This window comes from Cricetulus griseus, chromosome 6 (genome assembly GCF_003668045.3).
Source record: "Cricetulus griseus strain 17A/GY chromosome 6, alternate assembly CriGri-PICRH-1.0, whole genome shotgun sequence".
NCBI lineage: Eukaryota > Metazoa > Chordata > Mammalia > Rodentia > Cricetidae > Cricetulus > Cricetulus griseus.
The window spans coordinates 146728246-146743954 of record NC_048599.1 but is presented as its reverse complement, the minus strand read 5'-3'; the positions used below and the strand labels follow the sequence as shown (position 1 = coordinate 146743954).

The 15709-nt window shown below is 43.1% G+C and overlaps 1 protein-coding gene and 1 long non-coding RNA gene across 2 annotated transcripts in view; one reads left to right on the top strand and one right to left on the bottom strand.

Annotated features, from left to right (window-relative positions):
* Positions 1 to 15709, top strand: part of LOC100753880 (complement C5) — a 95131-nt gene that overhangs the window by 59459 nt on the left and 19963 nt on the right. Inside the window, exons 24-29 of the mRNA XM_027423696.2 lie at positions 1994 to 2206; positions 2630 to 2705; positions 6472 to 6631; positions 8093 to 8188; positions 9969 to 10140; positions 13948 to 14153. Of these exons, the coding sequence (XP_027279497.1) occupies positions 1994 to 2206; positions 2630 to 2705; positions 6472 to 6631; positions 8093 to 8188; positions 9969 to 10140; positions 13948 to 14153 (923 nt within the window). The remainder of the gene's footprint in view (positions 1 to 1993; positions 2207 to 2629; positions 2706 to 6471; positions 6632 to 8092; positions 8189 to 9968; positions 10141 to 13947; positions 14154 to 15709) is intronic.
* LOC118239049 lies at positions 1559 to 14621 on the bottom strand. The gene is made up of 3 exons (XR_004770457.1): positions 13893 to 14621; positions 12977 to 13027; positions 1559 to 2184 (listed from the first exon to the last, which is right to left on the bottom strand). It is a non-coding gene; the product is annotated as an uncharacterized LOC118239049 (long non-coding RNA).

Here is a 15709-nt window from a genome sequence, read left to right as displayed (position 1 = left end):
AGGTATGGAGAGAGTGGACAGCCTTGTCTTGTTCCTGATTTCAACTGGATTGCTTTGAGTTTCTTTCCATTTAATTTGATGTTGGCTGTGGGTTTGCTGTATATTGCTTTTATTATGTTTAGGTATGTTTCTGTTATTCCTGATCTCCCCAAGACCTTTATCATGAAGGGGTGTTGGATTTTATCAAAGGGTTTTTCAGCATCTAGTGAGAGGATCATGTGGTTTTTCTTTCTCAGTCTGTTTATATGGTGGATTACATTGATGGATTTTCGTATGTTGAACCATCACTGCATCCCTGGGATGAAGCCTACTTGATCATGGTGGATGATTTTTTTGGGGGGGGGGCTAGTGCTTTGCTTACTATTTCATTATTATTATTATTATTATTATTATTATTATTATTATTATTATTTTAAATTAGTAACAAGCTTGCTTCTCATGTCAATCCTGGATCCTTCTCCCTCCCCCACCCCCCACTAACCCCTCCAAGTCCCCATCCACTCCCCCCCTCCACCCTCCAGGGAGGGTGAGGCCCTCCATGGGGGATCTCCAAAGTCTGTTATATAATCCCAGGCAGGGCCTAGGCCCTCCCCCATGTGTCCAGACTGAGAGAGCCTTCCTCCATGTGGAATGGGCTCCCAAAGTCCATTTGTGTGCCAGGGATAAATACTGGTCTACTACCCGAAACCCCATAGATTGCAGAAGCCTCCTTATTGACACCCACGTTCAGGGGATCTGGATCAGTCCCATGCTGGCCTCTCAGCCATCAGTCTGGGAGAGAGTGTCCCATAAGTTTGGGTATGTTGTGTCTTCATTCTCACTGAATTCTAGGAAGTCTTTAATTTCTTTCTTTATTTCTTCCTTGACCCAGGAATAGTGCAGCTGTGCATTATTCAATTTCCATGAGTTTGAAGGTCTTCTGCAATTTGTGTTGTTGTTGAATTCTAACTTTAAAGCATGGTGGTCTGATTAGATACAGGAGGTTATTCCAATTTTTTGTACCTGATGAGGTTTTCTATGTTGCCAAATATGTGGTTGATTTTAGAGAAGGTTCCATATGGCGCTGAGAAGTTATATTCTTTTGTGTTTGGATGGAATGTTCTATAAATGTCTGTTAATCCCAATTGGGTCATAACTTCTATTAGTTTCTTTGTCTCTTTGTTACGTTTCTGTCTGGTGGTCCTGTCTAGTGGTGAGAGGGGTGTTGAAATCTCCCACTATAGGTGTGTGAGGTTTTATAATTGATTTGAGGTTTAGAATGTTTCTTTTATGAATGTGGATGCCTTTGTATTTGGGGCACAGATGTTCAGAATTGAGACTTCATCCTGATGGATTTCTCCTTTGAAGAATATGAAATGACCTCCTTCATCTCTTTTGATTGACTTTAAGTTAGTCTAATTTGTTAGATATTAGGATTGTTACCCCCGCTTGTTTCTTGGGTCCATTTGATTAGAAAATCTTTTCCCAACCCGTAACTCTGAGGTAACGGCTGTCTTTGAAGTTGAGGGGTGTCATAGTGGTTTTTCTGTTGTTGAATGTGTTTTTGTATTGTCTTCTTCCCATCCCTTCTTCCAGTGGGTACAGAAGGAGTCTTTTCCTTTCCTGGTGGGTACAGGACCAAGGTTCCCTTCCGGTGGGTGCAAGCAGGTCCAGTACTCTGATGGCTCTCCTCTTCCTCATCCTGTGGACAGAGTATGGGACTAGGGCGCTGGCTGGCAATCTCTGGCTGGGCTGGACACTGCCAGGATGGGATCCACAGCATGCAGTCCCCAGGCCTCAGGTGGATCTGAGCAGAGTACCGGCCACCATATTGCTTTATCTAGCACCAAAATCTATGTTCCCAATCAAATACAGCTTTCTCTCTCAGTTTCTGTGATACAGTAAATTGCTAATATTAAAAGGGGAAGATGAGACAGTGGCTGTTTCCTCTTCAGAACACACTGGTGAAAGCTGATAGAGTGGTCATCTCTACATAGGTCTCTCTGTGTTTCAGGACTGCTGATAGGGGAATTCCTGTCCACAGTCCTGAGTAAGGAAGGCATCGACACCCTAACCCACCTCCCTAGGGGGAGTGCGGAGGCAGAACTCATGAGCATTGTCCCAGTGTTCTATGTTTTCCATTATCTGGAAGCAGGAAACCATTGGAACATCTTTCACCCTGACTCGTTAACTAGAAAACAGAACCTGCAGAGAAAAATAAAAGAAGGTAAAACATTATTTTATGCACTATTTTTATACATCATTTTATAGATTTAAAGCAGATACTTTATTTACTGTAATATTTAAATTATTATGAATTACACATATATGATTAATTATGAAAGGATTTTAGCAACAATAACAGAAAAAAATCATGTGATAAGCCCTTTCTGAGAGGCATTTTGGTTTAACTCACCAAAACGCCTGGATGAGAAACAAGACACCTTCCAGACCCCAAGGACCACTGTCTTCCTCTTTGAATGGGAGTAGAATAGAATGTTCTTTTTGATCTCCAACCTGAGTAATTCATGCACTTCCTGTGAGAAGTGCAGTGTTGGCTGCTCACACCAAAGAGGGCCCAGCACCCCGGGGCTGACCCAGCAAGCCTGTGACGTGAAATGCTGTGTTCTTTTCATCTGGTTCTTCTTAGGGATGGTGAGCATCATGTCCTACAGAAACAGTGACTATTCTTACAGCATGTGGAAGGGGGGAAGTGCCAGTACCTGGTGAGTAACAGGGTTATCTTACGTTCTCACGAAGTAGTTGACTCATTCATTAAGGATAACAGCCACGGGATGGTGCAGATAGGCGCTTGGTGCCATGCCAGGCGACCTGAATTCTATCACCAAGCCCCATGTGGTATGAGGAGAGAAGTGACCTCCACAATTTTACACACGAATGAACAAAAATGACTTCCGTAGTGAAACTCCTCTTCCATTTGCTCAGATAGACACCCCTTCTGCACGCCTCACTTTCTCTTCCAACCTATGTCTGATCTAGTTAAAGGGTGGGGTTGCACCTTCAAACCAAGCCTGGATTTTGTTCCCCAACTTCAGTGCACCATCCTGGTCCAAGCAGCTCTCCTTCTTTTCATTCCTCTGACTTCAGACTTTGATCCCCTGAGTTTACACTCAGTATGGAAGCTGGAGTGGCCATACCACTCAGAGCCTTTTTAGATGCTTCTCATCTCACCTGGAATGGCAACCACTGTTTCCTCATTTCTCCCTCACTTACGCTCCTTGTTTTATGCTCTACTCAAGCTCTATGGTCTCCTAATTGCTCCTCAAACACATACAACCAGACATAGCTTCCACACTGGGTCTCGGCACTGACCCCTCCCTGTCTGCAATGTTCCTCCCTGGACAAGACCCAATGTCTTATTTCCCCCAGGACTTACTGAAAGTTACCTTCTTATCTTAACGATGTCACCATTGTCTCATTCTATATAAAACCACAATCCACTGCGCCCAGCACTTAACCCTTCCCTGCTCAGCTTCTGTCTTCCTTCCCATTTATTATTAACATTCTTGCTTACCTCACTTATTTGTGTCCCCATCAGTATGTGGTGTGTGGGCAGTTCCATGTGTTCCTAGGACCTTGTACCTTCAATAAATATTTATTCAGTGAGGAATAGCTTCTGCAATCCTGATCACTTCAGGAAAGAGTTTAGATGAACCAAACATTTATCCAGCAGTCTGCTTTCAAAGCAAGCCCTCCTGCTTTGACTAGATACTTATTTTATTTACTTACTTACTTATGTATTGTTTTCCCCCTTTGGAAGATACTTAATTTTAACAAACAAACAAAAAAAAAGAAACAGTTGGGAATGGTAGCTCAGAGGAGGAGGTTGGAGGATCAGAAGTTCAAGGTTGGGCTGAATCACAAGGTGATGTCTCCAAAGAGTGAAAGATACACAACACTTCACAGTGTGCCAAGTACTTCATAGGGCTTACTGCATAATACATACAGTCCTCGAGTTCACAGTCCATAGTAATTCACTGGTTTTTTAACAGTGTTTTTATGTAGCCCTGGATGGTCTGAAACTTTTTAGACCCAACCTGGATTGCATCCATTCTCCTGCCTCTCCCTCCAGAGTCCTAGGACTGCAGACATGTGCCTCCATGCCCAGCAAGTTACAGTTATTGAATTTTAGATGTTTCCCAGAATTTCACCCTTGGCTTCTTATTTCTTGTTGTCTCTCTTGCATGATCTTATCTTTGCCTGTGACATCCATCACTTCTCTGTCTACGGATCCCTGATCAACCTCTCTAATCAACATCTGGAGACATAACTTCTCTCCTAGACATTTTGAGGTGTCTAGACGCAAAGAGCTCCAAATACAATGCATTCCAAAGTCATTGCTGTTTCTCAAATATGTTTTCCTGACCCCTCACTGAACCCCTGTCCTCCACTGAATCAGAATCACCTGCTGGTTTTTAAGACCCTCCTCTTTGCTTTTGGTTCTTTGTCCAGCCTCAGCTCACAGGGCACCCATAGCGAGAGTGCCTCAAAGTGAAGCACAGGACCGCCAAAAGGTACCAAATAAGAAAGCTCCAAGGACATGAAAATTAAATATCATACTGATGGAATTAAATTAAATTTAATATGATGGAATTGGTAGGTAGACAAGAAACCTCTAGACTTCCATTTGCTGTTTGGAGCCATGTGTTAGCTTGAGCTGTTTGCATTTGTTGGCTGGATTTTGGAAGCAGTTGATGACTGTTGGGAGAGGGAAAGGGGCACAGAGAGGTGTTTTGTTTGTTTGCTTGTGTTGGTTTTTTAGCTATTCTTTTGTGCTTTGGGACTTCTGAAAACTTTTTGCTCTTTAAAATTTTATTTAAAGGGCCTGGAGAGATGGCTCAGAGGTTAAGAGCACCAGCTGCTCTTCCAGAGGTCCTGAGTTCAATTCCCAGCAACCACAAGGTGGCTCACAACCATCTATGAAATCTGGCACCCTTTTCTGGCCTTCGGGGATACATGCAGGCTGAACACTGTATACATAATAAATAAATAAAATCTTTTTAAAAATTTTATTTAAAATGCTGTTTGAAAACAAGTTAAAACAAAACTTTGAAGTGAGGAGCAAGGAGAGTCCAAAGCTTAAGGATATCAGAAGGCTCCAAGAGTGGGCTCTGGGGCCGCTAGCAAGGCCATGAGTCCTGTCCTCACGATTAGTCTGTGCTGGATGTTAGTGGACCGCTTTCTGTCTAAGTAGGTGACGTCCCTAAAGCTTCCTTGTCAGGTGGCAGATTCTGAGTCAGGGCAGAGCTTAACAGGAAGGGAGAGAGCTGCTTCCAGGGACAAATGACCCCAGATAGTCCTCAGGAAGGCACAGATGCACACATTTCCTCTTCTTAGCTCACTTTTATGGATCAGTGCTTTAACTCAAAACTGCTTGCCTCAACTCTGTGACCTTTAACTTAATGTGGCACTTTTTTTTATGTCACCAGGAGTCAACTTTTTTATTTTTTAATCATTTTTTTAATTTGAATTACAAACAAGATTGAATTACATAACAATCCCAGTTCCCTTCTCCCTCCCTTCCTCCCCTACCACCCCCCCAACTAAAATCCTACCTATCACATATCCTTTCTTCTAATCTACACCTGACTCAACCTTTCTGCCCCCTCTGCATCCTTCCTCTTCTTCCCTTCTCATTCTCGTAGCTCCCTCCCCCCTCTTCCCGTGCTCTCAATTTGCTCAGGGAATCTTGACCCTTTTCCCTTCTCCAGGGGACCATGTGTGTCTCTCTTAGGGTCCTCCTTGTTTACTGGCTTCTCTGTCAGTGTGGATTGTAGTCTGGTAATCCCTTACTCTATGTCTGAAATCCACATATGAGTGAGTACATACCATGTTTGTCTTTTTGTGATTGGGTTACCTCACTCAGAATGGTTTCTTCAAGTTCCATCCATTTTCCTGCAAATTTCAAAATTCCATTGTTTTTTTTTTTCTGCCGAGTAGTACTCCATTGTATAAATGTACCACATTTTCTCTATCTATTCTTCCATTGAGGGGCATCTAGGCTGCTTCCAGTTTCTGGGTATTACAAATAGTGCTGCTATGAACATCGTTGAACAGATGTTCTTGTTGTATGAATGTGCTTCTTTTGGGTATATGCCTAGGAGTGGAATTGCTGGATCTTGTGGTAGACTGATTCCCATTTTCTTGAGGAGTCGCCATACTGATTTCCAAAGTGGCTGTACAAGTTAGCATTCCCACCAGCAGTGGAGGTTGAACCCTTTCCAGGAGTCAACTTTTTGAGTGCTAGCTAACAGCGTCATAATCACAGATGTGCTGCTCATATTGTTGACTGAATGTCTTGAAGGTTTTTCAAATCTTGTCACTTTGTAAAATAATGAATGACTTACTCTAGAATTGCATGTCTTGTGTTTTAGTTTCTTCTAAAGAATAAAAGTATGCAAATAACCACTGTACATACAAAGCCAGGGGAGACTCCATGTTCTAAAGTGTGTGTGTGGTTTTGTCTTGAAGGTTAACAGCCTTTGCTTTGCGGGTTCTTGGACAAGTGGCTAAGTATGTGAAACAAGACCAAAACTCAATCTGTAATTCTCTTCTGTGGCTGATTGAGAACTGTCAGCTGGAAAATGGATCTTTCAAGGAAAATTCCCAATATCTACCAGTAAAATTACAGGTAAGGAAATCAAATGTGTAAATCAGTGTTAGTTTTACTTACAGACTCTCATTTTATTTCCATCCTATTATGGAGGTTAGAGGAGAGAGGAAAAGATATACAATTATCCTAGTTTCATTATGTTGCTGTGATAAAATACCCAACAACAGCAAATTCTGGGAGAAGGTTTTTCTGCTCACAGTTACAGACACAGCCCGTTGTAGCTGGGAAGTCATGGCAGCAGGAACTGAAGAGGGGAATGCTGGATGATGCCACAGGGGCTTGTCTTCTCACATCAATTAACATAATCAAGATAATTAATTATCCACAAAAATGCCCACAGCCAACCTCATCTAGACAATCCTCCATCATCCTCTTCCAGGGGACTCTAGATGGTGGCAGGTTGACAATGAGCATATAAGTCAGACATGAGGATTTTCAAATGTGTATTACTTAGTAGTGAAAGGGAAACCCAGTTTCACTGGCAGCAGGGCACTGAGTCTAGATTGGAGGAGCAGAAAAGATGAAGCTCACATGTGACTCCTGGGAGATGTAGGAGAGACAATGAAACGTGTCTGAATCTTTCTTCAAAGTTATTTCTCCTTTTTACCAAAGCTGTTCATATTTATAACATAAAACCTGTTTTCGAGTGTGTGTGTGTGTGTGTGTGTGTGTGTGTGTCCCAAAGCTTGCTATCATGAACAGTGCTGCAGTGAACATGGGAGTGAAATGCATCTTTGAGATCCTAATTCACTTTTCCTGGATATATACCCTGGAGTAGAACTGGTACATCAATAGTTTGGAGACCTCTGTACTATGTTGCACAGTGGCTGTGCTAATTTCCCAGCAATGATGCACGGTGCTTCTCTTTTCTCCATACCTTGGCAACATTCACCTCCTGTGTTTCTGTCATCTCAATGGCAACCGTGTGAGATATTGTCTCCTTGTGGTTTGAGTTTGGATTTCTCTGATGACTAGCAACAATGAACACTTTTCATATACCTATTATACTTGCAAATTTTAATTCAGAGTGAAGGAGAGGGAAGGAGTAGAAAGAGAAGAGAGAGGAGAAAGAGAGAGATTGAAATTCATTCAAAGAATTAGAATTGCACCAAGAGAATTAGATTGTGAGTGACATAAAATTCGTCTGTGGAGGTAGAACAACTCCACTGGAGATCTTGTAAGCCTGGCACTGGATCACACCTGCACTAAGAGGGCTAAATGGTGCTGCATAGTGGGCGTGGCATTTTAACAGGATCATGAAGGGGAGGTTAAAGAATCATGAGGTGTGGCTGACAGGTGAAGATGGGGCGACAGGCTAAGGAAGGCATTTGCAAAACTCCAGTGTTCTTGGGAAAGCATAAGTGTCCAGCTGGAGTGCGTGATGTGGGCACATGGAGGTGGCCCCAAAAGAGATTTGAACCAGATCGTTTCAGTTTAAAAATGTCATTTGCCCTTCTTTTAAAACTGTTTTGTTTTTAGGGTACTTTGCCTGTTGAAGCCCAAGAGAGAACTTTGTATCTTACAGCCTTTTCTGTGATTGGAATTAGGAAAGCCATCGACATATGCCCTCTAATGGTAAGAACCAGTTCTCTTTCCCGAGCCTGGCATAGTCTGTCACACACCTGGCGGGGGGGGGGGGGCACCAATCAGAGTACACTTCATTTCAAATGCTTCTTTTACTGCTTTTCCTATTACTTGAAAATAACCTTAAGACCAGAATCACAGAGTTTCATTACTGTGATGGGTTCTGCCATGTAGTCCGGCCTGTAGGTCCATCAAGAGGTGACAAGGTAGGATGACCCCATTGCTCCGTGTTATTGATTAGTAGATTGTAGAGCTGGGATAGTAACTGGGACATTGAGGGGAGAATGAGTCAATGTGTCTAGCTCCCCTCTCTTTTTAAATTTTATTTTTGTGCATATGTACTATGTAAGCATATGTGCCTGCTTGTCTGTATGCCCACCTTGGAGGCCAGAAGAGGCCATCAGGTTCCCTGGAGCTAGAGTTATAGGTGACGGGTGAGCCACCTGATAATGGATGTTGGGAACTGAACTCAGGTTCCCTGCAAGAGCAGCCAGTGCTCTTAACCTGCTGAACCATCTCTCCAGCTCCTAGCCTCCTGCTCTAATCTCTTCTGTTACGTGTGCATTACTGTTGCCTTCAGCATTGTAGAGGACAGCCCCCGCCCCCCCCAGCATCCAATCACACTTTCATTTCTTTGGGTCATACTATTTTGTTTGCTTGGAAGCTGAGGAGATACAGAGAAGACCCACTTATTTAGCACAGAAGCTCCCCAGTGGGAGATGGGAGATGGCTCAGTCAGTAAAGTGCTTGCCACTGAGGCAGCATGAACATAAAAAGCTGGGTGCAACCTGACCACATCTGTAACACCAGTCCTGGAAGGCAGAGACTGATGATCCCCGAGAGTTGCTGGTCAGACAGTATTGCCTACTAGGAAGCTCCAAGTTCAGTGGGAGTCCATGTCCCCCCCCCAAAAAAAGGAGGTAAAGGAAGCATCCAAAGGTTAACATAGATAGCAGCCCTTTGTGGAAGAGTGAGAGCCCTGCTCTGAGGCTAAAGCACTCCTGTCTGCAAAGCCAAAGTCAACTACACATGTCCTGTAAAGGAGGGTACAGAACTGAGCTGGAACTTCAGTTTCCAATGAGGATTTGCAGAACAGGAGCCACAAAAGCTTTCTTCTGTTCTGGTAGTTCCATAAGCACCGGTGTTCACACCTCAGAGAAAATAATCAACAAGAACTCAGTCCCAGCCTTCTAGGTGCTGGTTGACACTCGTGCCCACAGGGGCCAGGTAGGATGCTAGCAAGCTCAACCTGGCTTGTCATTCATAGTGGTTCACAACAGGGACTCTTGTGAGGGTCAGAGAGCTCTGTATGCTCTGTTCCTTTTGCTGCTATGGTTCTGTTCTCTTTTGTTTTGGTATGATCCTTTTGAACACATGGCTTTGTCTCAGCTACACTGACTCAGGATGAAAATCCTGTCTACACTGTTGCATCTCCTCAAGGGGTTGGGTCAGTGATGGAATTATAAACTCAAGTGACAAACTTCTCAAGGAAAATAGGAACTCAGTGGCAGAGAGCATAGCCCAATTTGGACAACCACATGATTTCTTCTGAGATACACTCCACCCCTTCTCCGTAAAGGATTTGCTTTGTTGATTGTGTTCACAGATGTCCAGGGTCTTCACTGCCACCCATTGCTGACTGTATTCACAGGTCTCTAGGGTCTTTGTACCACACACACACACAGCAGTGTACCAGCAACCTCGAGGTTACTCCCATCAGTTTACAGATGCTGGACAAAGAAAATTAATTGTCTTCTGCTCTTGTTTCCAGAAAATTAACACAGCACTAGCTAAAGCTGACTCCTTCCTGCTTGAAAAGGCCCTGCCATCCAAGAGTACCTTCACACTGGCCATTGTGGCCTATGCTCTTTCCCTAGGAGACAAAACCCACCCTCAATTTCGTTCAGTCGTCTCAGCCCTGAAAAGGGAAGCTTTGGTTAAAGGTAGGACTCTTTCCATACTGCTTCTCAGCAGGCACTGACTGAGCACCAAGAGTCTGCACCCTGGGTAATAGGTTTCCTGCCCCCCAATAATAGGTTTCTCCACCAATGCAGTAAGCCAGTTCAATCCAAATTGGAAAGGTATAACAACAGGTTTATTTAAGCAAAGCAACTCCTGGACAGGTTCTCCATTCCAAAATCAAAGCTAGAAGAGTCAGGCCCATAAAGGAAAGCAGGGAGACTTTATAGGTTCTAGGTGAGGGGTGTCTGCTACAAGCTAGGTTTGTGCTCAAGTATGGTCAAAAGCTGAGCACTTAGGTGGAGACCTGGGCAGCTGACAGCTTCAGGGGAGGAAGCCGCAGTGGCCACCGAGAATGCGGAACTGGGCTTTTTGGCGCCTTTCCTGTGTTTGGAGACTCTCTGAGCAGTCAGGGTTTGGGGAAAGAGAGGTATGGGGCTTTCTGAATTATGCAGGGGCAAATTGGAGATTCCAACCAAACACTGGGGAGTGAGTGAGATGGAAGTAAAGTGAGACACTATCCTTACCCAGGAGAAAGCAACCATCACACCTCAAGGTGATGAATCCTGCTACTCAATCATTTATTCACTCAGCAAATACTTATTCATTCATTCAGTGCATTGCTGTTGGACATCCTATGAATTCTTCCTGGGTGCTGGACACTGCTGTACCCAGGACAAATCAACAAATAAAACAGAGAAGGATAAATCCTAAGTGGCTGACTGTGATAGTGCACTCCTGTAATCCCAGCACTCAAGTCACTGAGGCAGGGGGATCCAGAGTTCCACACCAGTTTGGGCTACATGGTGAGACACTATCTCAAAGAAAAAGACAAAGAAAACATCCAGGGCCAACTGGGGGGTTGCTGCTCAGCCTGACAACCTGAGTCTAATCACTGAGATACAAGCATGCCACGGCACATTTGCACTCACTTACACACACACACACACAAATAAACAAACAAATAACATACTTATTTAAAAAAAACCCATGTTCTTATAATACTTAAATTCTAGTTGGGGAGAGGTAAGCATGAGAAATAAGTAAAATGAAGAAAAATCAAACAGGGTGTAGATGGAGTTTTCCTTGGGCTGCCAGCTCACAAAAAGTAATAATAATAACATGAAAGCTTGGCCTTACCTTAGGCTTGTTCCTACTAGTTCTTATAACTTAAATTAACCCATATCGTTTCATCTACATTCTTTTACATGGCTCGGTTACCTTTACTCTGTACTGCCCATCCTGTTTCCTCTCCATCTGGCTGGTGACTCTGCCTTTCTTCTTCTCAGTGTTCTCTCTCTGTCTGGAAGTCCTTCCTGTCTGTCCTGCCTGTCTGTTGACCGTTACACCCATCACAGCAACACATCCTCACAGTGTACAAATATCCCACAATGCAGAGAAAAGATACAATAAGGAGCTGGGTTGTGTACTTGGGATTAAGCCTCACAAGAACATGGTACAGCTGAATGTCACTCAGTGTATTCAGAGAAAGGTTTCTCTCTGCACGAGCATCACAGAGTACTTACACAAACCTAAGTACCACAACCATGTAGATAATGGGGAAAATAATGCCACATATGGGTTTACCATTAGCTGAAATATCATTGTGCAGCATATAACTGTATTTGAGTATAAAGTTGAAAGGAAGCAAGAAACAGCTGTGTAAATGCCCAGGGCCTGAGCATTCCTGGTGTTCCCATAGCAGCATGGAGGCCAGTGTGGTGCAAAGCAATGAGATGAAGAGCAGGAAGTGAGAGCAAGGAGGAAAGGTGAGCGAGATGGGAACTTAGGGGTCATTACGATGTCTCCAGGATTAAGTATACAGTTATGCAATGGTTAAGCACCTGTCTTGGTACATGTTCTGTTGTCACAATGCAGTACCGGAGTTGGGCAAAGGAAAGAGATCCAAACACACAGCTCCAGCATCATGATGGCTTCTGGTGAAGCCCTAATGGTGGGAATACAAGTGGGAGCTTTAGGGAGACAGAAGAGAGGACCGAACTAGAGTGACTAACCTATTCCCTCCAGAAAAGCATCCCTTCCTCTCTCTTCCCACCCAACCCTGGTGTCATTGAGAACAAGCCAGCTTAAACCGCAGCAGCCCAGGTGAGTTGATGAGCTGAAGCTAAAATTGGCTATGCTGCTTTCACTCTCCAGACTGTGTCCTCCATCACAGAACTGCCTGGCTCAAGGCATTAAGTTTCACTTCAAGACCCCAGAAGACACTGAACCAAGGACTGTGTGACCTGGTTTATATCTCACCAGGAGATTAAAGTGGTTGTCATGGCTGGCAGTTCCGAGCCCTGTCCCAATCTGAGTTTTGTAAATGTTTAATAAGTTTTATGTGAGGTGTATGACCATCTACAAAATTTCACTTTTGTCATTGTTTAAAAATGCCCAAACTTTAATACACACCTCAAAACCACTTCTTCAATGATTCAGAAATAGCACAAAAATGTCTGGGGTATTGTAAGGTGCATTATAAAATCATACACTTAAAAAACTAGGAGGGAACTGAATAACTCAAATAAACCTTTCATTTTAAATATGGTAAATCTGAATATGAGAAGAATAAGAAAATATTTTGTTCAGAGTCATGTAAATCATATATCAACTAATTGTAAAGATACCTCAAAATTAGATAACCCGCAAAAAAGTCAGATCTTACTATTTAAAAAAATTACTCCAAGAAAGATTTGCAGTGATTTCTTTATGTTACTAGAGCAACAGTAAATATAAGTTAGGATCTATGGTATGAAAAACATTGCACATGTGAAAATATGGATACATTCTTTGGGAAGAGATAATAGAAGACCCTACCTGTTGATTTGGGTATCATCTCACACATTCCAGGCTGTGATTTTGGTGTTCCTCAAAAGAGAAAGATAATACATCAAATTATTCTTCCAGTGTGGATAATGATAATCCTTCATTTATGCATGGAGCTTGCTGACTTATAAATACGTTTTCCTGTTTATCTCTGTGAGTTTCACTACATAGACATGAATATTACCTACTCACAGTATGAGGAGCCTGGGTCCCACAGAACTAATCAACTTTCTGTGTTGGTCCAGCTGGTTAGTAGGAGAGAACAGATTAGAACCTGGTTCCTGAGTCCCAGCTTTTCAGGCTACTGCTCTGCTGTCAGCCAGTCTATGTGCTCCGGCATGCATGCCCATCCTACAATGGAGGCAAGGGGCCTAGTATTATGGGATCTCATTTTGTCTTGGCTACCTTGATGAAGTTTGAATGGAAAAAAAACTAAAAAGGAAAGGACAGGACTGCTCCTAGGTATGGTGGAGGAGAAAGTTTATTCTAGGCATTGTGGGAGAGCATAGCCAGAGGCAGGGACATCTGGGACAGTCCAGAGGGGACATGACCAGACTGAGCTGGGCCATGTGGGGAGGGGGAGGGGAAGGTAGAAAGAGGAACCAGGTGCAGCAGCCAGGAGGCCAAAGGTGCAAAAGGTGAGGGTAACCAAAATGTCTGGATTATATAAGGAAGAGCCTCTGGAGGAAGGACAGCCCAGACCCTGGGCTGGAGAGTTCAGGGTAGAGAGAGGAGCATGTCAGCCATACCCTGTAACAGGTAGGTATTGGGGGATGCTGGGAGAACCTGGTAGCCAGGTCCACTGTGATATGATAAATAGACACCTCAGTCATTTGTCTCAGGTTTGAAACTTGACAAAGTTCTGAAAAAGATGAGAACTTCTAGAGATAAGAAGGTCATCACACACCTGCTAGGTGTTTCCATTTTTACTTCTGCTAATGAATGTTGTGTGTTGCCATCAGGTGATCCACCCTTTTACCGTTTCTGGAAAGACACTCTGCAACATACAGACAGCTCTGTACCTAACAGCGGCTCGGCAGGTATGGTAGAAACCACAGCCTATGCTTTGCTCACCAGCCTGAACCTGAAGGAGACAAATTATGTCAACCCAATCATCAAGTGGCTGTCTGAAGAGCAGAGATACGGAGGCGGCTTTTACTCTACCCAGGTAACATGTAGTTCGCTTGATCTGTGCTTGTTTCTCACACCTTCCACACTCATCTGGCCTCCATGACTTTTTCCAACAAATGAGCTGCCTGCCATAGGTACAAATCAGGTCTAGAATCACAGGACCCTGGAGATTATTGGTAACTTCATTATTCAGGAAAAGAAATGAACCTAAAGAGGTTTATTCAAGGAGCCAAATCAGCACCATGTCTCCTGACTCTATGGCCCCCTGTGCTTCTTTCATTGTCTTTGAAGACCATGAAAGGCTGCAGGTTACCAGCAATTACATCACATCCTGTTTAAGAAATAGTGGTTGCCATGGAAGCAAAGGTGCTAATGATTCCTCTCCTGAATGGTGTTTAGCTATCAATCATGTTTTATGTTGTGACCCTGTTATATAGTTGGATAATGCACAATCATGTATTGCATACAATGTTTTGGTCAATAACAGACCATAAATATAATGGTGATTCATAAAATTATAATAGAGCTGAAAATTTCCTATTGCCTACTACTAGATTTGTGGCTATTATAATGTTGTATATAACACATTATGCGTTTGTGCAGATGTGAGTACTGCCAATCACATAAAAATATAACACTTAAAATTATTAATAATTAATAATTACAAATCATTATAATTAATTTATAATGTATAGAAATTTCTAATTCTAATTAATAGGCATTTATTAGCTCATGCTTCTCAAGGATGGAAAGACCAAGATTGAGGGGCTGTAATTTGGCAAGGAAATGTTTTCTGTGTCATCCCACGAAGGACAAAGAGAAGGAAAAAGAGGGGAGAGAAGAAGGAAGGGAGGGGAAGAAGGAGACGAGGGGAGAGGAGAGAGAGGGGCAAATTCATTCTTTTATACGGATAACGGCATCAATCTACTTGTGAGGGTGGTGCCTGTTGTGGAATATTACTTGAAGATGCATTACATTTGTTCATGCTGTGAAACTTTTTTTTTAATGATGCAAAGATGTGTTGCATGCTTTAATGTTGCATTTGTCTAACTCTGTGAAGCTGTGTTACTTTGCTTGTCTAAAACACCTGATTGGTCCAATAAAGAGCTGAATGGCCAATAGGTAGACAAGAGAAAGGATAGGTGGGGCTGGCAGGCAGAGACAATAAATAGGAGGAGAAATTTGGGAAGAAAGAATGGGGAGCAAGAAAAGGAGAAGGAGAGGAAGACAACAGGGGCCAGCCACCCAGCTCCACAGCCAGTAACAGAGAAAGGGAGGGAAGGAAGGAAGGAAGAAAGGAAGGAAGAAAGGAAGGAAGAAAGAAAGGAAGAAAGAAGGGAAAAGAAAAGAGAAGGCAAGAAAAGAAAAGAAAAGAAAAGAAAAGAAAAGAAAAGAAAGGTATATAGAATAGAGGATAAAAGCCCAGAGGCTTCAAATAATATACCACAACAGGTGCCCATGACCTGCACACCTCCCATTAAATCCTACCTTCCTCCACATTGCCACATTGAATATCAAGTTTCCAATTTATGAACTGAAGGATACAAAATCAACTGTAGCAAACACCAAGGAAGGATGGGTACCCGTGTGCTC